At 41.2% G+C, this 27,926-nt stretch overlaps 1 protein-coding gene across 1 annotated transcript; it reads right to left on the reverse strand.

Moving 5' to 3' along the window:
- Positions 1-385: 385 nt before the first annotated feature.
- On the reverse strand, positions 386-27,620 carry naprt (nicotinate phosphoribosyltransferase). The gene is made up of 13 exons (XM_034080738.2): positions 27,339-27,620; positions 21,640-21,767; positions 21,451-21,533; positions 20,056-20,186; positions 19,176-19,291; positions 15,785-15,981; positions 10,954-11,094; positions 10,782-10,866; positions 10,612-10,692; positions 5,913-6,015; positions 5,507-5,664; positions 2,372-2,479; positions 386-2,276 (listed from the first exon to the last, which is right to left on the reverse strand). Exons 1-13 carry the CDS (start codon positions 27,583-27,585, stop codon positions 2,190-2,192), a joined length of 1,665 nt encoding a protein of 554 aa, XP_033936629.1. The 5' UTR covers positions 27,586-27,620; the 3' UTR covers positions 386-2,189.
- Between the last annotated feature and the right edge of the window lie 306 nt (positions 27,621-27,926).

The following is a 27,926-nucleotide window of genomic DNA, read 5'->3' on the forward strand; positions in this document are numbered from 1 at the left end:
ATTTTGCAATTTTTTCTTCACGACTTGTTTTTTTTGGCGATCACAATATATTTATGTAATTTTCACAATATTACAAATCTTGCTTTACCAAAATCAAGACCGAGCCATATTACCTTTAATTAAAAAAACATCTTGTGATCTCAAATTAATGATGTCATAAATTGTCAGAGGAAATAATTTAACAAACAAATAACCGTTTAGCTTAGTTTACCTTGGCCAGCCAAGGTATATGTGAGGAATAAAGTTCAAAACCATTATCTGTGGAAATAACATGTGATGGTAGAAATGTTTCTACGGAAATATTCCGGTAAAAAAAAATGGTATGAAGAAATGCAGGTAAAATGTGTTTTTTTTCAAGTAGCGAGTACAAAAAAATGAAATGAAATCTTAATACATCTTTCTTTAATCCCAAATAGTTTGCACAGATATTTACAGACCAAGATACAATTCTATACTTAGTGGCTTTAATAAAAATGATGTACGAAACAAAAATACACATATAAGTTTTGTTTGATTTGGTATTAAAATAATAATACAAAATATTGTCAGAAGGTAAAGTTGCATTAATACTTTTTTTAGTCACTAGAGGGCATACAAAAGCTGAAAAACATAGCACTGACATATTATAAGGTGGTTCTGGTACTTGTGTTAGCAAACTGTATTTACCTATGCTATTTACAGAACAGCAACTTTAACATCGCATTGCAGTTGTGTTTTTGCAATATAGTTGTTTGATGATTATATCGAACGTTAGGTATGATCCCCAGAGACATTTTGACAAGGTAATAAAAATGAAAAGTACAAGATTTGACAGTATACAAATACTGTTTGACTTGTATACTGCGCCTGCTAACTATAACATTTTGTATATTAAAGGGTCAATCTGTAGTTTCTTTCTTGGTTCACATACATGGTTCAAGAGTTACTTCACGAGTAAATAAAATATCTATATTTTTTGTCCTGCAACTCATTCAACATTTTAAATATGGGCACTTTTTACTCCCAATGTTCACAGCAATAACTGATGGATGACAGCAAATGTACTACCTTTATCCAGAGGTAAATAAAGTCCCCGGGCGCCGCACATAATGGCAGCCCACTGCTCCTAACACTAGGATGGGTAAAATGCAGAGAAATCATTTTGTTACATAGTACCTGTACCACGTAATGACAATAAGTTGAATCTTCTTCATCTTCTTCTAAAGATTTATTTTTTAAAACGATTGTTTAGGTTAAGAATGTTCAACTCTTATTATTGATGTGAATAAACCTTTTTTAAGAATATATTTAGGTTAGTTTTTTGATCAATTTGAGATAATTAGCACGTTAATTTTTCTTAAATTTTTTAACAGTGAGACTTCTTTATTTAAATGTTTATCCCAGACTCAAACCATAAATATATCGGGGGATAATAGGTCAAAGACCATTAGCTTATAATGTTATCTACATTGATGTGTTAACCGCATGTGTGACTGACGGTTCCCAACAGTTTCATTATCCATCAATTTAAACTTGTTGAAAATATAAAAACTATTTCCAGCATAATACAAAATAATAAAGTAAAATGGTTGGTTTAAAGGGCCCTATTATGCACTTTTTCATTTTCATAATTGTATTTTGTGCCTTTACTGAGACATGTTTACATCTTTATTTTTCACATGTGCTGCAGCATCTCTTTTCACCCTCTGTCTGAAACAAGAACCCAATCTGCTCTGATTGGTTAGTTAGCATGCTCTCTTCTAATTGGTCAACTGCTTAGAGATGTTACGCCCCTTAGCCTATCACATACAATATGTTGGAGCGCTTGCTAATAGCAGCGCAAGTAGTGATGTCACTATGTTACGGAGTTAACAAAGGAGTCCAAACGAAGGTGTTTCATTCAGGGGAGAGAACAAACATCTATATAAGACACTACAGGAAGGGGAAATCCTAAAAAGCACAATAGGGCGCCTTCAAAATTGTCTTCCACCTGTCCCTACTGAGCTATCAAGTAAAAAAGTATTTTGGACTTCTGTTCATTTTTACCCTATTGTTTAAAACATTCGTGTATTCCTGTATTTGGAAAGGACAGTGTTAATACTGTTATGCTTTGCATCTCCTAAAAAGTATGCTGTTGTTTTAATTTCAGTTACTTTGGAAAAATAATGATTAGAATAACAACAGGAGATGAAAACAAAGCAGTTGTCTTCTTAGTTGGCTAACAGAAAGTTGCTGTTGTTGGAGCTTCCTTCTCGGATCTCTGTGACCAGGGTATGGAGCTTCTCTGACAGCGCCACCTGGAGGGAGAGAAAGCCAAAGATAAGATAGGACTTATTTAGCATTCTGTATCTGTGAGGTCTGAGAAAGATTGTTCTCAGTGTGTGAAGCTCACTGTGTAAGAGTCTGGCTCCTGCAGCCTCTTGTGTCGAGGGTGCAGAGTATGGAGGGAGCTCTGGACCTTTGCTCTAGTTTCTGTAGCGCTGCACAGAGGCTGTGTGACCTAAAGAGTGGGAGACACATTCATGAAGACTTAACTCCTACGCAGAAATATCATCTTGTTTTGGGCTGTTCAATGCCTTCTAAAAAATACTTTATCATATCAAATAGTTATCAAATCTCTATTTTTAACAATGAATGTTTGTAAGGGAGTATAATAGATGTCATTGATGTCATTGTATTACCTGTGCTTTCTCTTTGTTTGAGATGCCTATTCCTTTGATTGTTTTTAATCAAGTGCATGACTGTGTATGTGCCTTTTTATGACTTTCCCACAGTACCTCTCTAAAAACCTAAAAGAAATTCCCTAAACTGGCGGCTCTCTGATGTGGTTAAGGTAAGCATAGAGAGAAAGACAGACGGGGAAGAATACAAATCGCCCACTTTTTGGGTGTGTCATCCCCATGAAGTCCAGAGGGGCTCAGCTGTCCAATACATCAGTATATCAAGCAGTGAGAGAAGTTATCAGATCCTTCAGCACCAGTGATGGAAGACTCAGGTCTTTTAATTGAGTAAACATACCTATAACATATTTTTTAAATACTTTGTGACAAGTCAATCTTACTTAAGTAAAAGTATAAGCAACATATCTTTAATTTCCCAAAAGTTAAAGTAGTCATTATGGAAAATGGCCCATCATATATCGTATATTAAAGTACTGCATTATTATTATTGATGGATTAATGTGTTCCTCACAGTTGGTAATGTTAGAGCTAATTTGACTTGCTTCATAAACTGCTGCTGGATATTTATTAACCATTTTATTAGGGGTTTATGTTTTGTTTTAGATAATAATGTGTATCTGTCAAATAAGTAAAGTAAAAGTTGGTTTCTAAAATGTAATGGAGTAAGAGTATACCGTTGCATAAATCGAAACTACTCAAGGAAAGTGGAAGGACCTCAAAATTGTAATTATTTGCTGTACTTGCAGTGAATTAAAACCATTCTTACCAACGCAATGTAGTTAAAGTATCACAAGTACAATTCCTCACTATGCAAACAGGCCCCTTTAAGACTTCAAGGTCCCAAAACATGATAAAAACATGTTTGGTCTCGCAACAAGATACTTCTTAGTACTGAAATAAGTCCACAATGGAGCTAATGCTCTGTGTATACAGACTCCTCGTCCACCTCTGGTGTAGAACTCAACATACTGTGTTGAAAAAATTAATAGCAATATGGATGTGATGATGAGAAAGAAAGAACAACAACCAAAACAATCCTGAAACAGTATATATATATATATATATATACAGTGGGGCAAAAAAGTATTTAGTCAGCCACCAATTGTGCAAGTTCTCCCACTTAAAAAGATGAGAGAGGCCTGTCATTTTCATCCTAGGTACACTTCAACTATGAGAGACAGAATGGGGGGAAAGAATCCAGGAAATCACATTGTAGGATTTTTAATGAATTAATTGGTAAATTCCTCGGTAAAATAAGTATTTGGTCACCTACAAACAAACAAGATTTCTGGCTCTCACAGACCTGTAACTTCTTCTTTAAGAGCCTCCTCTGTCCTCCACTTTACGTTAACTGTATTAATGGCACCTGTTTGAACTTGTTATCAGTATAAAAGACACCTGTCCACAACCTCAAACAGTCACACTCCAAACTCCACTATGGCCAAGACCAAAGAGCTGTCAAAGGACACCAGAAACAAAATTGTAGACCTGCACCAGGCTGGGAAGACTGAATCTGCAATAGGTAAGCAGCTTGGTGTGAAGAAATCAACTGTGGGAGCAATTATTAGAAAATGGAAGACATACAAGACCACTGATAATCTCCCTCGATCTGGGGCTCCACGCAAGATCTCACCCCGTGGGGTCAAAATGATCACAAGAACGGTGAGCAAAAATCTCAGAACCACACGGGGGGACCTAGTCAATGACCTGCAGAGAGCTGGGACCAAAGTAACAAAGGCTACCATCAGTAACACACTACGCCGCCAGGGACTCAAATCCTGCAGTGCCAGACGTGTCCCCCTGCTTAAGCCAGTACATGTCCAGGCCCGTCTGAAGTTTGCTAGAGAGCATTTAGATGATCCAGAAGAGGATTGGGAGAATGTCATATGGTCAGATGAAACCAAAATAGAACTTTTTGGTAAAAACCCAACTAGATGTGTTTGGAGGAGAAAGAATGCTGAGTTGCATCCAAAGAACACCATACCTACTGTGAAACATGGGGGTGGAAACATCATGCTTTGGGGCTGTTTTTCTGCAAAGGGACCAGGACGACTGATCCATGTAAAAGGAAAGAATGAATGGGGCCATGTATCGTGAGATTTTGAGTGACAACCTCCTTCCATCAGCAAGGGCATTGAGATGAAACGTGGCTGGGTCTTTCAGCATGACAATGATCCCAAACACACCGCCCGGGCAACGAAGGAGTGGCTTCGTAAGAAGCATTTCAAGGTCCTGGAGTGGCCTAGCCAGTCTCCAGATCTCAACCCCATAGAAAATCTTTGGAGGGAGTTGAAAGTCCGTGTTGCCCAGCAACAGCCCCAAAACATCACTGCTCTAGAGGAGATCTGCATGGAGGAATGGGACAAAATACCAGCAACAGTGTGTGAAAACCTTGTGAAGACTTACAGAAAACGTTTGACCTCTGTCATTGCCAACAAAGGGTATATAACAACGTATTGAGATGAACTTTTGTTATTGACCAAATACTTATTTTCCACCATAATTTGCAAATAAATTCTTTAAAAATCGGACAATGTGATTTTCTGGATTTTTTTTTCTTCTCATTTTGTCTCTCATGGTTGAGGTATACCGCCCGGGCAATGAAGGAGTGGCTTCGTAAGAAGCATTTCAAGGTCCTGGAGTGGCCTAGCCAGTCTCCAGATCTTCTTCTCATTTTGTCTCTCATAGTTGAGGTATACCTAGGATGAAAATTACAGGCCTCTCTCATCTTTTTAAGTGGGAGAACTTGCACAATTGGTGGCTGACTAAATACTGTTTTGCCCCACTGTATATATATTATAAATGTCAGTTATGTTGTAAGGATTTCAGACTTTGAGCATCCTCACCTGTCCTTTGGTGAACATGTCCTGGCGCAGACAGATGACCTGAGCGGGAATGACTGACACACAGGACGTGTCGCAGCTCAGAGGATAACAGCTCACAGAGACTCCTGCCTCAGGAGGAGCCTCCGCAACCAGACACACCAGGTCCAGAAAAGCATGGCCTGCAAGGGAGGAAAGAGAGCTGCTAAGATTATTTTCTCAAAGTATAATAAACAATCAAGAAAAAATATAATCATTATTGATGGTCAAGATTGCAAAAACCAAATACAACTAGAGCCCTCAGAGGGATGCATGATCGTGTTATGGTATCAACCACATCTTGTCAGCATGAAGAGCCCCGTTACTGAAATTGCCCTGCGGTAGGATGGTTAGAATGCTCAGAGAAATAAGTGGGTGGATGAGTCCTCACCCTCAGCATCTATCAGCCTGTAGACAGCTTTCCTCCCAGGGACAGTGCTCTTCTCTGGGTCCTCGCTAATCTTCATCCTGGGACTAGCCCTCACCTCCACCAGCTAACGTACAGACAATAAAATGGCATCATACAAATGTTAAGTAAGGGATAATGTGCTGCGACGCGGTCATTATGGGGAAAAGAACACCGACAGGCTGATCAGGAGCCCGACGCGAAGCGGAGGGATCTAGATCGGCATGAAGGTGTTCTTTTCCCCATAATGACCAAGTCGCTGCACATTATCCCGCTTATTACATGGCCACATTCTCAACAAAGTAACGTTATGACTCCCAATATTAATTGAAATGCTTTTATGGATTTAGAAAATGATTTTATTGATTTAAAAAATAGTTGTATGTATTGATTTAAATTGACATGCATCCGCGAAGAAAAATAGTCCGATGTTACTGTTTGAACTAACGTAGCAACGGCAGGAACTGCTTCGATAGCGTTTTTGAGGAGCTTTCTGATTACAGATTTGAAAACATCGTTGCTTGCTTTAAAAGTAGCACAATTCATTATGTCAAACCTTGGAAAGTATCTCGATATCCCTGCCCTGATGCCAAAGTAACTGCACACTGTATGTTTTGCCATTTGATGTATATGTCTGGACCGCTGCGTAAAAAGGAGGGTTTCTGCCCGTTACTTCTCCGCTGTTTTCTTGTCCCTCTTGTCTTTTTCTTTTCTTCACTGGGGACTCATCAGCCACTAACTATTACTCCAAATTACTGTGCTCTCCAAATATATTAAAATGAATGTTAAAATCCTCCATGTTGCTATCACACGACAGCGGAAAACTAAAGACAATCAGACAGTTTGCTTGCTTTTCAAACTGTTACATTTGAAAAACAGTGAGAGCGTCTCTTGTCAGTTTGAAAAGCCAACGGTAGGACCTGCTTGCGTTTTTGAGGAGCTTTTTGATTACAGATTTGAAAACATCGCTCCTTGCTTTAAAAGTAGCACAATTCATGATGTCAAACCTTGGAAAGTATCTAGATATCCCTGCCCTAATGACAAAGTAACTGGCAAGTGAATATGTGTCGCCGTTTGATGTCTATGTCTGGACCGCTGCGTAAAAAGGAGGGTTTCTGCCCCGTTACTTCTCCGCTGTTTTTCTTGTCCCAGTTCGAAAAGCAAACTGCATGCAGTTTGCTTTTCGGCCCAACTGTATACAGTTAAATCGACCGGACTTCTTTCTGAAGATGTGAGCGTCCTTAACAACGGTCAATAAGTCCTTGACAGCGGTCTGTCTGTTCGGTATTAACAACGTGTCACGTGTTCTGAATTGACCAATCAGAATCGAGTATTCAACTAAGCCATGTAATAACATAAAATAAATCAGTGCTAGGGGCGCCGCCCCACCTCTTCCCACATTCTAGATTGTCATTAAAAAATACTTTAATTTGATACATTTGTACTCAAAGGCAAGACAGTTCCAGACAGTTTCACTCAGACACCAGTTGGTTCAGAGCGAGTTTAACTTTGCTACACAAAGTGAAGATTGCAACAGAAACAAAAGAGACAGGGGAGAAAAACCCTGATGCAGTCAAACACAAACGTGGGAGACATGGATTTCATTTCCAGAGGTTGAACCTCCGATAAACTTCTACCTCAGCATCCTGGAAGACCAGGTCCGCTGTGAGCTGAAGGACAGCGAGGCGAGGCGGAGACCGGGGAAGTCTGAGGGCAGAGTCCACCTGGACATTCAGGAGGACCTGCTGGCTAACTTTCTCCAGTACCTCCAAGAAAACCGGGAGAAAACAAAGCTGCAGGAGGGAGAGATTACTAACCTCACTGCTGCTCTAAAGAAGTCTGAATGTCTGAATATGCTGCCCAGCTCCAAGAAGAGAAAAAGGCAAACACCAAACTATCGGCTGCTCTGAAGGAGGCAGAGCAGCAGCTGGAGAGCAACCGCATCAAGACACACACCGAAATAAAGGATCTGAAGAAAAGAGAGCAGGAGTGGCAGAGGTTGAAGTCAACCGTGCTCCAGGTCAAAGAAAGGATGAAGCAGAATCTGGATCGGCAGTGGCAGGAGGAGAAGCCAACGCTTCATCGGGAGAAAAAAAGCCTCAAGCAGATTCTGCAGGAGAAGGAGTGGAAGGTGGAGAATACTGCCCTCACTGTACTGCAGAAATCCCAGAGCCTCCATCTCACCCAGGTGGAGATGCAGGAGAAGAAAAGCAAGAGCCTGATGGCTGCTCTTCAGAAAACCTTTGAAAATCAGGTGGAGAGGGAGCGCTTCCTCTGGCAGCAGGAGAGAACCTCCCTGCTGCAGAAGACATGAAGAAATCAGGTCTTCTTCAGGTTGAAGAAAGGATGAGGCCGAATCTGGATCAGCAGTGGCAGGAGGAGAAGTCCACGCTCCTTCAGGAGGAAGGACGCCTCCAGCAGAGTCTTCAGGAGAAGGAGGACGAGTGGAAGGAGACGCAGAGCTCCCTGAACGCTCGGCTGGAAGGTTTGGAGAGCCAGGTCACCAGAAAGGAGAGAAGAGCCTGTTTTTCAGGTTTCAGGCTCGAAAATGACATTCCCAGAACAAATGACTGTAACTTCACTTCTAAAAGGTTTATATGAATAATTGTTGTTATCAAAGCAAGGTTACATCTGTGAGTTGGATGTAGAAGTGTCAGAATCAATATAGATGTTTCTGTGTCAGAGTAAATTCAGATGGAACATAGCAAAAACATGTAAATTCCTGTCTCCGCCTAAAGAAAACCCATTACTTATAGTGAAGACCAACCTTGAATGATGGGTTAGTAGCCTAAAAGCTTTAGGAATCCAAATTATAACATATAATAAGTACCCTGTATCAAGATTGAGGCAAAACAAGTGACATTTGACCTTTTTAGAGAGGTTTATGAAAATAAAGTCCAGGCGGAATAAGCTTTGGGCACATTTGGGCCCATTTGGGCCCATCAGTGCCATTTGACCTTTTTCAGATACCAGACTATAAAAATCATTGCATTACATTGAATAATCACTATAGGTATTCATTCCATTAAAAAAAAAAAAATTTAAAAAATGTAAATAAAAAAAAAGATTCTTAAAAAAATATTAAAAATATTTGTGTGAGTGTGTATAAAAAAAATCAGGGTCCCCGTCGGCGGGGACCTTCGGGCTTAACAGGTTAAGAAGCTCTTGCCCTGCATCTACAGTTCCACGCTGAAGAAATGAATGAACTGTGTAATATGTGAAAATATGTAATGTTTGCTGTTTTGTTGTTGTTCAAAAAGGTTAAGGTATTTCTAAGGGGACAGGCACTGGGTTCTTTTAAAACCTTTCTTTTAATGCAGCCTATCCTGAGATCCTTTAACCGTGCCTTATCATTGCACTTTTAGTTGCAGCCAGTATTCTATCGCTTTTATGAATTGTCTTTTTCTTTTTCGATATTATGTTGGTTTGTTTTTTATTACTATGTGTTGAATGCCTATGTGAATAACTTTGAATTGCCTCTGTGTCTTAAAATGTGCTATACAAATAAATCAACCTTGATAACTGTGCCTGTTGCTGTGGTCCTGCCTGATGCTCACCTTACTACCTCTTTAATGGCACCCAGAGGATTGTTGACATCCCCCTGGATCCATCTTCTTCTTATATACTGTATGCATTTTTCAAGCATTTGGATGTATTATCTTTTTAATGTATACACAACATCTATTGCATGTCTGTCCTGGGAGAGGGATACCTCCTCCGTTGCTCTCCCCAAGGTTTCTTCCATTTCCCCCATTAACTTTTCTTTGGAAGTTTTTCCTTGTCCGATGTGAGGGTCTAAGGACAGAGGGTGTTGTATTCGTATTCATATTCTGTAAAAACTGTAAAATGTGTGTGACACAGTTCCTCCTGCGGGGTGTCAGGTTGAAGGTGTCAGTCACATGACAGCCCTCACATGCTCTTTTACATCAGGCGTCACAAGCTTACGCAGGCTGACATGCGACACACTCACACTCTCCTGGCTCTGCCACACAGGCATATTTCTGGGGATTGACAATGAGTGATATGTGTAATGAGGACCAAATGTTTCAACTAGGCCTCCACCTGGGGACTTCCAGTTGCCCTATCATGCCTTGAAATAAAACATGGGTGTGATAGTGAATGTCACATGACACCAAAATACAATAATCAGTTTCAGAAGATAACCCCATTTGACTCAGTTATATGACATATGTTTTGAGTTTGTGTATAAGTTTGCTTGAATTTTGGTAGAGCCCCCCCTGGAGAAAAATGCACCAGCCGCCACTGGTCCGTAGCTTTAAAAAAAAAAAAAGAGGGGGAGCTTATGCAGGAGAATTCTACCCAGATACTCAGCTAAATGCTGCCGTGATTAAACCCCATATCATGTTCAAAATGTGCTGATGTAAACAAAGACCATATTATTTCCAAAACACGTTTCTGATAGGGCCGTGGGCGTAAAGCCAGCCCCGGCACATTTCCAATATTACGTCATATCGGCAGCAAATCTGGATACGCTTTGTTGTACCCCCAATTTTAGAGATTTGGGTACGGAAGAAAAGAGCGGGGACACATATTTATGTATAAAAGACAAAATTGCATTTTGCATAATAGGAGACCTTTCCCATATAAATTAGGTACACTGAAAATTAAAAAAGGCACCCCATTATAGCACATACAAACATATAAAACATTAAAAAAGCATTACCTTGTACACACAGCCCAGCGAGGGTTGTTGTGTGCAGGTGACCAGATGTGTTCCAACACCAACCACATCGATCTCATTCTCCTGAAACAATGTTACACAAAACATCAGGGGAAGGGAAAGAAAAACCCTGCTTGTTCATCATAATCAATCCACATGTTCAGTTAACCTACCTTCTCGTTGAGCTCCGCCATGCTCTGCTCTGTGATGTTGTTGGTCCCGACGATAGTCAGTGAGTCGAAGGCAGAGACGCAGAAACTGAAGGAGAAACAGACAAGCAGACATCAGGTTTAATTCCATTCAAGGTGTTAAAGATGCACACATTCGGCATGGCCCCTCACTCACTGCTTGCTGCAGAGTCTGAACACACGGCGGACTTCCAGCGACTGTCTGCAGAGATCTCCGCTGTCCAGACGGACTCCGAGCGGTTTGTAGTCCAACTCACACAACGCCAAGGCCACAGCACAGAAGTTCAACAGACCACTGCTGAAATCAGATACACACACACATTTCATCACATGAGCATGAAATATAAAATGAGGAGGGTTTCTGGGAAATTCTGATTTATTAACATTTTCAATTCAGTTATTTATTTATTTGTATACAAAGGATAGCAGCACTAGCTGGCATTTTGCATTGTGTATCTTTGAGCATCAGAGCTGTCAAATGATTACTACCAAAATATATTAATAACAGATTCATTAGGGCAAAGCTGATTTGACACTAGTGACACCTGCTGGTAAAACAAGCACTTATCAACTTCTATTGATCATAATTCCATTGTTGAGGTCGACTAGAATAGATTTACATTGTTCAATGTTCCAAAATCACATTGGTTTCTCATACAGCATCTCTGTATAGTATGTGTATTCACTCTCTGTCCTACATGGCTTGTCGGAGCTCCTTCCCCCCCCCTCCCTATGACCCCACTGTGCTCTGATTGGTCAGCTCGCCCACTCTGTTCTGATGAGTCCACCACCGTTACAGCGGAACATCAGTGTTTATGTGTTACAATGGCGTTTGTTAGCAACCAGAAAATGACACCAGTAATGACAAACAGATGAGAATGCTGCGTGGGGTCTGGGTGCCGTGTTGGCGGGACGTTGCGGGGCTCGCTGCTGGAGCGGACAGTGTGAGCTGGCTTACTGGTGTCGTTTCCTGGTTGCTGCGTGGGATCTGCGAGACAACGAGACACAGCGAAACTCAGCCTGAACTCAGCCTGAGCACACACACTCGTAGCCTGGCTGTGAGTTTGTGTGTGTGCTCAGACTGAGTTCAGGCTGAGTTTCGCTGTGTCTCGCTGTCTCAGGCTGAGTTCAGGAAACTCCGCGGAGCTGCAGCTGAGAAAAAATTAGGCTGAGTGAGTGTGTGTGTGTGAGGAAGCCGTTACGTCACTATACCCAATACGTCACTATACCCAAGAAGAAGAAAAAAAGAAAAATCTCCAACGAGGCGTTCTGGGGCAGCATAGACAGGTATTTTCTGTGTTAAGAGTTTTACTCGCTACAGGGTGTACTTTGAGGGTTTGTGACTCTGCAGACCGTTTACATGCAGAAAAAGCTACATAACAACAAGGGGACAGGTAATGACCGGAAAAGCATGACATGGGACCTTTAAAGGTCAAATGCAAAGCTTCCAAATATGCTACATTTTTATAGAAATGTTGTTTTTAAGACTGCCTGTATTTTTTATTTTATTTAAATCGAGATAATACACCCGAAAAAAAGCTTTTTATTGATACAAAACTCGACCCAAAGCCGTCTGAATTTCTGACATGTCATTCCCAGCAGCCTCCGCGCGCGTGACGTCATTGTGGCCAAACAGTCTCTGGGCCAAATATCCCGACTCGGCAGTCTCGTGCGCTGTTCACATGTCAGCGGTGTTTTTTGCTCATGACTGGTGCAGAAAACTCTGAATTATATCCGCGAAATCACGCAAAACATGGGTTATTGTTGTGCTTTCGGATGTACGAACGGTGCGGGATCTGGGAGAATTTTTCATTCATTTCCCCAAGACAAAATCATCCGCCGAAACTGGATTATTTTAGTGAATCCTGTTGGCTGGCAGCCGACAAAATGGAGCAAGTTGTGCTCTGACCACTTTGCGTCTGATGCATACGATGTTGATCCTGCCATCGTCAAGTCTGTTGGTGGAGAAGTACATCGGAGGCTGAAACCCGGAGCCGTCCCCTCCATATTTGAGCACAAAACACAACCGAAAGAACGAAAGAGCCGGGCAATGCAGAAACGGCAAAGAATTGAGGTAAACACATTTTGATTTGATTTCAAAGCGCAGAGCACAGAGCGGACAGCAGATAACGGAATTGCAGTTTTATTGCTTATAGATTATCAGAACATTTCAAAGGGGACACAGCCCCATTGGATATTAACCTATGGATTAACTACATCATCGTTTTTATCGTTTTAATGCCATTTTAGACCAGACAAAGAGGAAGGTAAGCCTAGCTCATGTTAGTACCCAGCGCCACATGTTTTGATGTACGTTTTTGTTGATAACCTCACGAGTTTGTATCTTTTAGTGTTGAGGTGGGCACCGTTAGATTATGTGTCTTTACGATCATAAACAATGTGTTGGATGTGGAGCTAGGATAAGTAATAAGGGAGCTAGGAGTGATTTTCGGTGCAGTAATAGGTTAGCATTTTTCGCTCGGGGCTAATTCAGAGGCTCACTGTTAGCATTGTGTTTTAAAAAATAAAAAAATGAAAAACAGTTGTATTTGGATGGAATGAATACCTATAGTGATAATTAAAAGGAATAAAATGATTTTTACAGTGAAACATTTCAAATGGAACTGATGGTTCCCAAATTACCCAGAGGTCGCCTGGACTTTATTTTTCTAAACCTCTCTAAAAAGGTCAAATTTCACTTGTTTTGCATCAATCTTGATACAGGGTACTTATTATATGTTATAGTTTGGATTCCTAAAGCTTTTAGTCTACTCAGAATCAGACATGATAACGAAACTAAGTTGTACTATCGGCGGAAGCAGCTGTGAGCGATAAGCCAGGTGGAAATATGTTTGGCCACTCTGACGTCACGCGACGCCATCTTGCGGACACGAGCGTTGGGGGTTGAACTAAATAAATATTGCGCATTGCCAGACGCATATTATCTCCGATTTTAATACTGCAATATCTTAGATAGTGTTGTAGCTATATGATTTCGATTTTACTGGCAATTATAAAAAAATCTTTGCATTTAATCTTTAATGAAAACTGTTGTGACAACCCAGTCTCACCGCATTTCGTGTTATAGTCACACAATTAAAAGTAGGGTATGTACATTTGAGAAACCGGCTCGAGATACACTTTTTGTTATATTCCATGGAATGCTCTTAACATCCCGATAGCAATGAATATATTAAGTGCTTTGACAAAAAATCCATAAAAAACGTCATCTGTGGAAGCCGTAGTACTGTAAAAAGTACGACCTATCATTTTAGCCGGCCCGGCTAAAATAACTGGATGGCCTACCGGCCTGTCAGCCTTCCATCTGTGCACAAACTTATCTCGTGCCCTCATTGGTCATGTGTGTGTTAGAGGAGGGGCTCTATAAGGAAGTAGCAGATTTTCTCCGGTCGAGTATTTTCAAATTCTAGCGATCTCGAGCCGGTTTCTCAAACGTACATACCCTACCTTTAATCTATTGATTCGTGTTCACAGTCACAATTTTAAAAACAATGTAAATAATAACAAATTAGAAAGAAAAAAAGATTTAAAAAAATACAGATTTCAGTATACTGAGGCTCTGAGCCCCATTTATTTTCCTCACGGACGGCAAAAAAAGTCCGACATTATACCATTTTTAAAAAAAAATAATAATCGTGGCTTGATATTGAGTAAGAAAATGTTTTTATGAACCACACAGCTTCTGGTCTTCCATGACCCGACCGGACAAAAAGACGTGTTGCAGGCACGAAACATACTACCAATAGAAATACATTGCTTTAAAATCATGCTGTGTGACACGAAAGAAAGGGGAAAATCGTGTTGGTGAACACGAATCAATAAATTAAATTAATTTCGTGACTATTACACGAAATGCCGTGAGACTGGGTTGTTTCTGATATCAATAATAGTATTACCTCAAATAGTTTTTAGTTCAAGGCCAGATATGTTATTGTAATTATATTGTTTTGAACTTAAAACATCAGAAGTACTCTGATCCTTTAAAGTAAAATAACCATTATCACAATGTAAAATACACCATTGGAGTAAAACAACCTGCATTTAGAATTATTATCCACAATTGTGCAACAAATAGAAACTGTGAATTTCTTTGGACTTTGAAAGAAAGACTTTTTTTTTTAATTAAATGGCAGGAAGACAAAGATGGCCTTGATCAGGGGTGTCAAACTCAAATACACAGTGGGCCAAAATAAAAAAATCGGTAATAGTCGAGGGCTGGTTCAATGTTTATTGCAGAACTTATTGAAATGAACTTATTGCACATATTAAACCTGGAACTAACAAAGCTTAAATTATTGCCTATAAAAACAACATTAAACATTAAATAATCAGTTGCATTAATTTCTTATGGCTCTATCTGCAGCTTTTCCGGAGTCATTATTTATGATTACAGTTTTTCACAGGCCAACAACAGCTTCAAAAAGACTATTTCCCTCAAAGAAAAAAACAAACATGTCCTGTTGTCGCAAGAAAAAGTGCAAAAGGAAACATCCATTGAAAGTCAGTTTGCTGCTCTGATGCTAGTTCAAGCCAGATACTTGGCATCTCATCTTGGGTGCAAGGGCAAGGCAAGGCAAGGCAATTTTATTTATATAGCACTTTTCAGCACGTGGCGATTCAAAGTGCAAGTTCATCAATGTTTGGGCTCAGGCTCTGAGCTGAGGAAATCCTCAGGATTGAGTGAAGGTGTGCGTGCAATATACCGGCGGGCCAGATGTAATAGTAATTAAAAAATATCCTGCGGGCAGAAATTAAATCCACCACGGGCCTGATTTGGCCCCCGGGCCTTGAGTTTGACACATGTGGCCTAGATGAATCAAAGGTTCAGGCAATAAAAGTGCTCAAAGTACACAGGTCTATACTCAATTACTATGTAAACCAGAAAAGTATATGCTGTTTGTCAGAAATCAAACGATAAAAGCCTTCATACATATCTCTCTAGTATCAAAAGTAACATGTCTAGTTACCAGCCGACGCTGAAGCTGTCAATCACAGGGAGGAAGTTCTGAGGGTAGGCGATGGCGTAGGACAAAAAGGCCGCCAACTCGCCCTCGTGGATCTTCCCAGGCTGCGATCCCAGGAGCTCACACACACGACTCAACCAGCCCTTTGTCAACAAAATGATGTCCACTGGAGTGGAGTCCCCGTTCACCGCCACAAGAGTCTGAGACGAAACATGAGACAAGGACATTTGAATATTGATATATGCAGGCCTTTTCACTGTTGACTCCCCTTGGAGACCAATGACAGCATGATGCATCATCAAGATTTAACAGCTTGCCACTGTGATAAAATGTTATGTTTATTCCAATATATGTAATTTCTTCATAATTTAAAGAGTTTTCAAATCTTAAATTAGTGTAATTTTAAATGGGTGATTGTTTTTGTCTTTATTTAAAGTGTGTAGGATTTAGGGAACCATTTGTGTTTTTATGTTACCTGAATACAAATTCACCCCCCATAAAATTGTCAGGAAGGGGAGAATTGTTATTAATTTGGAAACCAGTTTTTTGTACGTGTCTTTAAACAAGTTTATGTCTGCCATAAAGTTGGGCTTCTATAATGGGGATATATGGAGATTGTAATTTTAAGTATTGTAATTTTAAGTATTGTAAATTAAATGATGACTAATAAACAATATGCCAGAGAAGAACCTTTTAATTATAATTATATATATATATATATATATATATATATATATATATATATATATATTAGGGCTGTTTTAGTGCCGAGACATATGGAGTCAGAGGCGGTGCAAGGAAGGTGCAAGAATAGTAATTTATTCACAAGCTGCAAAGGACATGTTGTCGGGTCGCAGCCCGGGTCGACAAGAGAGAGAGCCAAGAGGGCACACACTATTTATAGGTAACCCATAACATGTCCGTGTGGGAACAATAACCGCAACTGTAGTTCCAAGTTTGAATTATGTCCCAGTGGTTAAATAGGTGGTCACCACACTGTCAAGTTAACGCGTTAATAACGTGTTAACGCAATTTTTTTTTTAGCGCCACTAATTCTTTTAACGCGATTAACGCATGTGTATTTTTTTCCACAGCCGCCCCGTAGTTTCAGAGCGCATCGAGTTTAAAATACCATCTACAAGCTGATGCTGACAGCCCCGCTCCTGCTGCCGCCCACTTGTGGCGGACCACACTTCCACGCTCACCGGCAGGCACCGACTGGCCATCGGGAGGACCGGGAGGTGTATATGCGGCGCGAGCGAGAACGCGCACACCTTACGTGTATTGTATTGTTGTTAGCATCTGGTGCTAGCTAGCTGCGCTAACGGATATAAGGAGCTGTTTCAATGAAAACAGAGGAGCGGCATTTCGCCGACAACTGCGCTGAGCACTTGACTTTATGCAGGAAGCCAGACAGCGGGACATTGTATGAAAAGTCAGCACACTCAGCACGGATAGTGCGCACAACATGATTGCAGCGTCCAGGCAGCTCCCCTTCGAGCATATGCCTTGAGTTGCACATAGCTCCAACGATCCATCACAGTACACACACACACACACACACACACACACACACACACACACACACACACACACACACACACACACACACACACACACACACACACACACACACACACACACACACACACACACACACACACACACACACACACACACACACACACACACACACACACACACACACACACACACACACACACTCTTATCAAGTCGCTCCAACACACACACACCAGCTCTTATCAAGTCGCTCCAACACACACACTCTCACACACACACACCAGCTCTTATCAAGTCGCTCCAACACACACACACACACACACACACGCTCTTATCAAGTTGCTCACACACACACACACACACACACACACACACACACACACACACACACACACACACACACACACACACACACACACACACACACACACACACACACACACACACACACACACACACACACACACACACACACACACACAGTATGAGAGAGGTTCCAGGTTGAATTGAGGTGGATATTTGTAATGTTCAGAGGTTGTTGTGTTGAGAATATTCATGAGAATATTTGTCATTGTTCAAATGAAACAAACATTTGCATAAAGCATATTTGTCCACTCATATGATACTAAGACAGTCGACTGACAGCCCTAATATATATATATATATATATATATATATTAGTGCTGTCAAAATTATCGCGTTAACGGCGGTAATACATTTTTTGAATTAATTGCGTTAAAAATATTTAACGCATTTAACGCATGTGCAGAATGGCCCGCCCCATACCTGCCACCAGCGGCAGCGCCAGGGTATGGCTGGGGTAGGCTACACCCATACCAAGAAATGGCTTGGCCCCACCATGAAAAATGATGTTAAAGTAAGCAAACTAAAGTCTGCCAACTCGCGGAGTAAATTGCACAGACAGCAGTTAGTAAGATTGATTTCAGTAGCCACGGTTTTGAAAACTTTTGTCACGTAGTGATCGTCTTCTCAATAGAACATCTTTGATAACGGCGTGGTGTTGTTGCAGGAAGTCCCGACGGAGAATACTCTTGCTGTAGTACAGGGCAGAGCCATATAATAGTAATAATATGGCTCTGGTACAGGGGTGCACATAACTGGTACGCAGGTTATGTGCGTAATCTGAAATGCGTACCGTCACTTGTGTCACAAAGCGCATTTGCGTACCGACGTACTTGTGAAGCTTTTCCAGAAGGCGGTTAGATCACCGGACTGCACAGACAGGGCTGCTGTTAACGTCGGTCTGTACAACGGAACTGTGCCAAAACTACGCCAACCGGCTGCGGAGGGAGACTCCCCCCTTCACTGGAGAACTGCGCTAAAACAGCTGATCACAACGTTCACACTCTGTGGTCACGGAGTACTCCACTAGCCCCCCCCCTCTGTCGACTTTCCTGAAGTACTCCCCCGTTGATAGAAATGGTCAACAGGTAATGAATTAAGACCCCACGGTTTGATGATTGATAGGTGTGTGGGTTGTCTTTCATTTTGACATGCAGAAAAATGTTATAATAAACATAGATACTGTATGTTAAATGGATATATCCGCCTTCTTTCATTTATCTTTCCATTCCCACAACAATATACATAAATAAATGGCATATTTTGGACATAGTTCGAATGGTGATTAATCATGATTAATTAATTTTTAAGCTGTGATTAATCTAATTAAAAAATGTAATCGTTTGACAGCCCTAATATATATATATAAAGTGCATATTACACCACCTACAATGTATGTATAGTAGACAGCTTTTTGCTCTCTGTGGACAAACCTTTCCTGGAATGGATGAACCTACAAACCTCCTGGTATGGTCCTTGATGATGATTGGAGGAGAGAACACATACTCACTTTTGGCAAGACTTCCTCCAGGGAGGTAAAGGACGTGACGTAGGAGTGTGCCATGGTCCCTGCAACTGGGACCCCATACTGGAAACCTGCCTGAACGTTACTGGTGAAATCAAACCCTGAAAAAAAGACCTGTCAGTCTGTTGGTCTGTAAACAGCATCAAGAGGCACATTCAGAACACATTCAGGCCTGAGGCATTAAGTTAATTATGGAACATTTAGATGAAAAACAATCCTGCAATTCATCTCCTTTCTGAGTCATGTGTGTTGGCTCTTGTTACCACAAGTATGAGGACGTACTCATAACTTGAAGAAACACTGACACATTCTTATAAATTCCTGCAGTGATAATGAAGGTGAAGTTGCATCATACTTTTGAAAAGATCCCAGCTCCTGGGGCTGATGAAGACTCTTTAAATTAGATCCAGGCCCATGTGCTTACTCTCAGTAAGAACACCTACATCTACCTATGTTTTGATGAGGACAGTACATTTCTGTAATTCATCCCACAGGAAAAGGCCTGGACATACAGTATTTATTAATTTTAATAGGACATGCTTGACAGGCTATACCACATTTACTATACTACAATTGGGGCTGAGTAAAGACAATAATATGGCAATATGATATGTATCATGAGAGGGGAATTAGGATTATATATATTGCAGTACTATAAAGACATTTTTTCAAAATGTTGCTTTTCAAAACAACTTTACACTGTCTTCTGTCGAGTAAATGCAAAAATAGCATACTATATAATAAGTGGACCTTTTTTATCTAATGCGAACTGTGGGATTTGCATTTCTCATTGCGTTAAGCATCTTTCCGCAACACAATCAATACAGCGATTCTTAAGTGCATCGATATTTGTTTAGACCACTACCTCCAATGTGTGTGTATCGTGAGGCGGTGAGCCCTCCATCTGGTCCCTGGGCCCTCCTGAGGCCCAGTTCCAACAGCTTCCTCTTGGGGCCGGCCGCCAGGCGGAAACGTGCCGCGTTGCTGCACACCAGACTGACAACAGAGAGCAGGCAGAGCAGAGACAGGCTGCTTTAAGTGTCATGGTGGAGCCAGCATGAAATATAGAACAGCTTCACTTTAACTTCACCGACTTTACTTTTAATATGATTCATTTTAGTGTGTAAATGCTATACATATGCCTCTGTCTTCAGTTTGAGTAAATGTTATAAAACAATTAATGTCACTATTCATTTAAAGTCTAACAATCCTATAGAATTTGTACGGAGCCCTGGAGGGTTCACAGAGAGAAAAATAAATAAAACGAGGCCACGCTTTAGTAACTCGTGCGCACGCTTTACTAACTCGTGCGCACGAGTTACTAAAGCGTGCGCACGAGTTACTAAAGCGTGCGCACGAGTTACTAAAGCGTGGCCTCGTTTTGTGTGTGTGTGGGCATTTGTTTATGATAGTATCGTTCGTTTCTAGCTCTGTCCGGCTGAGAGTGCGTTCACGTGAAAGGGACGGGGTTACCAACATTTGACCAATCACAAACATGGAGACGCGTGCTGACAGCGCAGCGTCATACTTCATGAATGAATAGTGTAAATAGCAAATCCTGCTTCGTAGTACAGGCCACTGGTGCCACAGAGATTTCATAAAGTGAGGGATGTTTTCCTTCTATAACACAGCTGTGGGCAGCAGCAGATTCTGTGAGTCACGGACAGGAATCCCTCAATTTAAATAAAACGAGGCCATGCTTTATTAACTCGTGCGCACAAGTTACTAAAGCGTGCGCACGAGTTACTAAAGCGTGGCCACGTTTTATTTATTTTTCTCTCAATGAACCCTCCAGGGCTCCGTAGAATTGTTTAACTCGTAGAAGATTAAAACATTTGATAACGGTATCAGATATATATATATTTTCCATTTGGTTCAATCAACATTTTTTTTAATTGGTTATTAATTGTGAACGTTTAGAGAATGTACTTAAACTACTTCTTACAAAATAAAAGCCACATTTTGTGGTGTTGTTAATTCTAGGTTTATATAAAAAAATGGTTTACTGGTCTTTCCCACCTGAATTATAATTGGTTAGGATTTGGCACATGAGCTAAAATGAGTTTGTCACCCCATGGATTAGAAAATATTTATAGAGTAATTCACAGTTTGCAGCCCTACAAATACACACACATAGGTTTGTAATGGATAAGTAATTATATGTCTAGTAAAGCTCACTATTCAACTATTTTTTATATACAGTACATTATTTCAAAAGGAGCAACTGTTTTTTCTGTGTGTGTTAGAGAGACTTTCTTACCTGGCGTAGTTGACCAGACACAATAGACTAGTCTCCAGCAGTTGAACAACAGCGAGCGGACCTGCCACCTCCATCAGAGGCACCTGCAGATGTTATTGACATAAGGGAAAACTTACTCCCTTTGACCCCCTCCAGAATCCTGTATTTGACTTTTGACCTTCAGTTGCACCCTGAAAAGCTGCAGCTCACCCTCGCAAACACCACAGTGCCCTCTGGGATGGCACGGAGTGTGACGCCAGAGCAGTCCAGGCCTCGCAGGAACTGGAAAAAGGCGGGGTCTGTGGCCGGGGGCAGGACTGAGCGCAGGAACTCCACATCTGGATCCGCAAAACACAACACAGCTGTCAGCAAGGCCAATAACAGAGGCTATCCTTCCTCCTACAAATGTGCTATTACATAAGAACATGTGTCCTAAATTTGCCCTCACATGTCTTGACTCGCCACTCACACAATCACAATAATAGCTTGATCTAATTTACTGTAAAGCTAATCTAATCCAGCAGCAGACATCAATGGTGTGACTGTGACGACGTTTAAAGGCCCTGACACACCAAGCAGTCACCAGAGAACTCGCCGACGCCGACTGTTGCGTCACCGTGTTCTCCTGCGTCTTGTCGCACTGGAACACACCGCAAAGACTTTAGCTGAGCACGTACGAACTGTGCATGCGTGAGTGGCAATAACTCTCCTTACCAGTAGGCGGCGGTAGTGTGTATTCGTCATTCAAAAGAGGCAACAACCGGAAGACAGAGAAGAAGAACAGACTGCGTGATATAAACAAACAACAAATAGCGTGTGCGTTCCATTTTCACTCTTGTCCATCGAAAAGGTGTTTCGTGCGGTACTGGAGCTATCAGCCATTGGAGTGTTGCTTGTGGAAGACATTCTCAAGCAACCGTTTCGCTTCTCATGCACTGATTCGCTAGCTGAACAGCCAATCAGAGTGATTTCTTTGTCCGACTGCCTGTGGCCGACGGACGGCCATGAAAGGCCAAATAAGGCATGTCACGGCCGACGGTGCGGGACACACCAAATTGAGTTTGGGCAACAGGGTACGCCTCGTCATGCCCGTCGGCCTTTAGACTTCACATGATTGACTGTGGCCATGACAAAAAGGACTTTACTTCAAGAGTCTCTATTATGTGCTTTTTTAAGGCTCGTATTTTAAACTTGTGCTTCTACAATGACATGTTTCCATGCTTTAATGTTCAAAAAGCACCTCTTTTCACCCTCTGTCTGAAACCAGAGCCCAGTCTGCTCTGATTGCTGAGCTGGCCAGCTAGGTTTTGATTGGTCAACCGCTTAGAGCTGTCCCACCACTTAGCCTATCGCTTACAATTTGTTGGAGTGCTAGCCAATGAAAGAGTGAATGCTAGGTAGTGGTGTTGTTATGTAACGGAAGTAAACAAAGGAGTGCAATGGATTTGTTGTGCTCCCTATCTCTGTTTCTTATCCTATATCTAATAGAACTGCTCGGGTCTTGATAGATTGAGTGGGGAAGTTCATGAGATCTTTCTAGAGGGTTATCAAGAATAACTTTTATCCAATGACCTTTTCCCTCTCTGTCTGTGTCTGTGTATTCTCTTGTTCCGATTAACCCAGCCACATTTTTTTTCTTGTTTCGTATCTATATCTACGCCGGGATCCGGAGTCGAGGCTGATCCTCTTGCTGTATTCCTGTGTCTTGGATCCTCTATCCTGAGTTCTGGATTAAGTCGTGGACTTCGGGTCGTGGCTGAACCTGTCTCTGCGGTCCTGCCTTGGGTCTCGTCATGCTGCTTCCCTGATGGCTTTTACAGGATTGTAGCTGACATCCTCGTGGATTCATCTTCTTATTACAGACACATGCATTTCCTAACATTCGGTCTATATGCTGTAAAATGTATTATCTCTTTGATTTACACACGGCATCTATGTCACGTCTGTCCGTCCTGGGAGAGGGATCCCTCCTCTGTTGCTCTCCCTGAGGTTTCTCCCATTTTTAACCTCTTAAACTGTGGGTTTTCTCTGGAAGTTTTTCCTTGTACGATGTGAGGGTCTAAGGACAGAGGGTGTCGTTTTTCTCATACTAAACAATATGTGCTGTTGTATTTGCTGTAAAGTGTCTCTACTGTAGGCTATTTTTATTATATGTACAGCACTTTGGCTCGACCAAAAATCGTTTATAAATGTGCTATATAAATAAAACTTGATTTGATTTGATTCGTTTCAGGCAGGGGGGAGGGTGTGGGAGAGAAACTCCCTCTGGAGTGAACACAAACCTGAATAAAACCCCAAAAATGCATAATAGGGCCCCTTTAAGTATTTTCCATTTTATATTGTAGCCTAATACTTCTCCTTCACTACATTTCAGTAGGAAATAACATAGTATTGTGTAGAGTAAACGCATTGTACTCTTTAATGTACTACATTAAAATGACAACTATTTACTTCACAGATTAAGATTAAACATCCAAAACATGTAATAATGTCCAAAATATGTACGCATTGTTGCGGATTGTACCCAACCCGCTACAACTAAAATGCTGCGTTCATGTAAACTTATCAGTAATAAAAAATAACATGAAAACAGGGTTAAAGAGAAATACAGTATATTGTTGTTTTTTCTAGTTGTATGCTTATGTACTTTTACTTTGGTAAATGAATGCAAGACTTATACTGCAAACTAGAGAATGCATTTCCTGCTGAAAATGCATGTAAATGCTGTAAACTGTGTACATTTGTTTCTGTAGCTGAAAGTAGGCTGAAGGAGTGAGATATCAAATATACGTATTAGTATACTGTAAGTACAAGTAGTAGTAGTAGTAGTAGCTTAAGTAGAAGTAGTAGTAGTAGTAGTAGCAGTTTAAGTTGTATTAGAAGTAGTAATAATAGTAGCAGTAGTAGTAGTAGCTGTACTAGTAGTGGCAGTAGTAGTTGTATTAGTAGTTGTATGAGTAGAAGTGGTGTTAGTAGTATAAGTACTAGTAGTAGTTGGAGTAGTAGTAGTTGTATAAGTAGTAACTAGGTTACCGTGGTCACCTGCAGCAGCAGAGGGAGGCTCATTCAGAATGCATTGAGGATTATATCTGACAATTTTGCTTCCTGTTAAAAAACGATGGCTCCTATCAAAAGAATGACCTGACCGTGAGCATCAGAGAGCCCTGATGAACGAATCTGTGTTGTTGCTGTGTGTTAAATATGGACATGGCAGCAGATGGTCAAACGTTTACTTCTTTCTTGTATGAAGAAAGATCCGGACAAATTTAACATGGGCGTCTATTCAGAATCAGAATACCTTTATTCGTCCCACAGAGGGGACATTTACAATTTATTTATTTATTGGGCAGCTTGGTGCACTTGTTGTCACTCAGATCACTATTGGGCAGAACAGTGCGTCAGTTTTATATGATGAAGAGAATTGAGCAGGCCAGACTAATAATAACGCACTCTAACTCTGAAGAGTACGATTACCAAGGAACCTTGGTGTTATATTTGATCAGGATTTATGTTTTAACGCCCACATAAAATCAATTTCAAGGACCGCCTTCTTTCATCTAGGCAACATTGCAAAAATCAGGCATATCTTGCCTCAAAACGATGCAGAGAAACTAGTCCATGCATTTGTTACTTCAATGCTGGATTATTGTAACTCTTTATTATCAGGGTGTGCCAAGAAGTCAGTCAAGTCGCTTCAGCTGATTCAAAATGCTGCAGCTCGTGTACTAACCAGAGTTAGGAAAAGGGACCACATTACTCCTGTTCTGGCTGCCTTACACTGGCTCCCTATAGAACACAGGATAGAATTTAAAATTCTTCTTCTCGCCTACAAAGCCCTTAATGGGCAGGCGCCATCTTACCTTAAAGAACTCATTATACCCTACTGTCCTACTAGGGCATTGCGTTCCAAGAATGCAGGGTTGTTGGTTGTTCCTAGAGTCTCTAAAAGTACAATGGGAGCTCGAGCCTTTTCTTATCAAGCTCCACATTTGTGGAATCAGCTTCCAGTTTGTGTTCGGGCGGCAGACAGCCTATCCATTTTTTAAGAGTGCGCTTAAGACCTTCCTTTTTGATAAAGCTTATAGTGATAAAATAAAAATAATTTAATAAGAGTGCATTGACGTAGACACGTTGTACACCTATACATTTTAGTTCTTACTCTTTCACTTAAATCCTAAAAACTTAGATCTTATATTTAAAATTAAGGTTATTACTACTTCTCATTCTTCTAAATCTATTCTCTCTCTACTTCTCATACTCTCTACTTCTGTAATCTATTTATTCTATTTTCTCTTTAGCCAAACCTTTCCCCTCTCTGACCTCTCAAGGTTCGGGTAACGGGTTGCAGAGAGGCCTATTCCGGCCGGGGAGTGTTTAGTCCGTATTCACAGACCTACTCCTTACCTCTCACCAATTCCAACTAAGGTTCCAGTGGGGACCTTTCTCCCTGTGTGCCTCTCCACCTATGTTTCCTACTTCTTACTTGCTACCCTTTTCCCTCAACCTATCCTAAGGGAGTACATGTACGTAGATACGTTGTGCCTCTCCACCTCTGTTCCCGACTTCTTCTCAACCTATCCTAAGCGAGTGCATGTACGTTAGTTTAGCTGCTATAGGCTCAGACTGTCAGGGGACACCTTACTTCTTCCTTCTGTCTGTCTGTACCTGTGTACTCTCATGTTCCGAATAACCCAGCTTCCCCCAAATTTGTTTTTTGTGTCTATCTCTACGCCGGGATCCTGAGTCGAGGCTGATCCTGTTGCTGCGGTTGTGTGTCATGGATCCTCTATCTTGAGCACTGGATCTGAGTTCTGGACTTCGAGTCGTGGCTGAACCTGTCTCTGCGGTCCTGCCTGACTCTCAACATACTTCCCTGATGGCTCCCACAAGATTGTTGACATCCTCGTGGATTCATCTTCTTATTATAGACACATGCATTTCCAAACATTTGGTCGACCTACGCTGTAAAATGTATTATCTCTTCGATTTACACACGGCATCTATTGCACGTCTGTCCGTCCTGGGAGAGGGATCCCTCCTCTGTTGCTCTCCCTGAGGTTTCTCCCATGTTCCCCTTAAACTGTGGGTTTTCTCTGGAAGTTTTTCCTTGTACGATGTGAGGGTCTAAGGACAGAGGGTGTCGTATTGTCATACTGATATTCTGTACAAACTGTGAAGTCCACTGATACAAATGTAACATTTGTGATATTGGGCTATATAAATAAACATTGATTGATTGAAGATTCCGTCCCATAGATATGCATTATAAAATTGGAATATTTTTTTAAAATGTAAAAAGTTTAGAAAAAATTAAAAGTGTCCCATCATGTGCTGAACAGGCTGAATATTTTGTATTTGAATGGTTTCTGTAGCTGAAAGTAGGCTGAAGTTATTCAACTGCAAACATTGGGTGAAATAAGAAGATTAAAGAAAAGAAGAACAATAGTGGGAAAACTGTCGAACAGCATTCACACTAATAAAGATTGCAAAGTGTTTTTCTCCCCTTGTTATTTATCAGAGCTATAAAATACAACTTTTTATATTGCTAATACATCAATTAGGCTACAGCAGTATGTATGCATTTGACTTTGAGCCAGAAGCAGTTTCATTTAACTATCTTGGTATGCAGTGTGTTCACATAGGAGATTACAGATTATTTTCGTATGCTAAAGTTCAGATCATGTCAAAGTCAAAGTTCACAGAAATACTCCACCGACATCCACCATGTCTCATTGACACCCCACCCCCCAGGGGTCGCACGGTATTGCGCAGCCACAGCGGTAGTGCGAAAAGAGTTAGGAAGAAAGTTACGTTATGCAGATGACGAAACAACATTCAAATGAGTTGGTCATTCGCTGCTGAATAAATTATATTAACGGAGATAATAAAGTCCAAATTGACTTCCTCACCTTCGTCTGTGAAGTGAAAGCTGCGCAGGAACAGCAGACAGTCTTGCATCCCGGCGAACAGCGTGAAGCCTCCGCCGAAAGGGTTGTTCCTGAAGAAGAGCTCGAACACGGCGGGCTCCTGGTGCCGCCCGGTCCGCCAGTATGCGTACGCCATGGTGACCTGGTACAGGTCGGTGAGCAGAGGAGGGACCCGCTCCCGGATAGAGCGCTCCGTGAGCCCGCATGTGTTGCTGGACGGCGCTGCCATGTTATTGAAGCCCGGGCTGGAGGTTCACTGATGCGGGGATCTCTGGGACTTGCAGTTTTTCAAAGACTCCTTAGAAAACAGCCCGCGGGAAAGGAGAGGCGGGTGTGTTGTTAGAGCAACACAGTCCTGTCATTCCAGTTTTGACAGGCACCTTTACGTAAACACTATTTAATTAGACTGTGTGCAGTTAATAATGTAGTGTGTCTTAAAAGAGTGGTTTTTGGTTTCCCGAAAAGCACGTGCATATAAGCAAGAAACAAAGTTCTGTTCAGGTCACGTTTTATGCGTTTACACAACATGTTGATGTGACTTAATTTTGAAGGGAATAACTAATATTTATA

The sequence above is a fragment of the Pseudochaenichthys georgianus genome, chromosome 4 (genome assembly GCF_902827115.2).
Source record: "Pseudochaenichthys georgianus chromosome 4, fPseGeo1.2, whole genome shotgun sequence".
In the NCBI taxonomy this organism is placed as follows: domain Eukaryota; kingdom Metazoa; phylum Chordata; class Actinopteri; order Perciformes; family Channichthyidae; genus Pseudochaenichthys; species Pseudochaenichthys georgianus.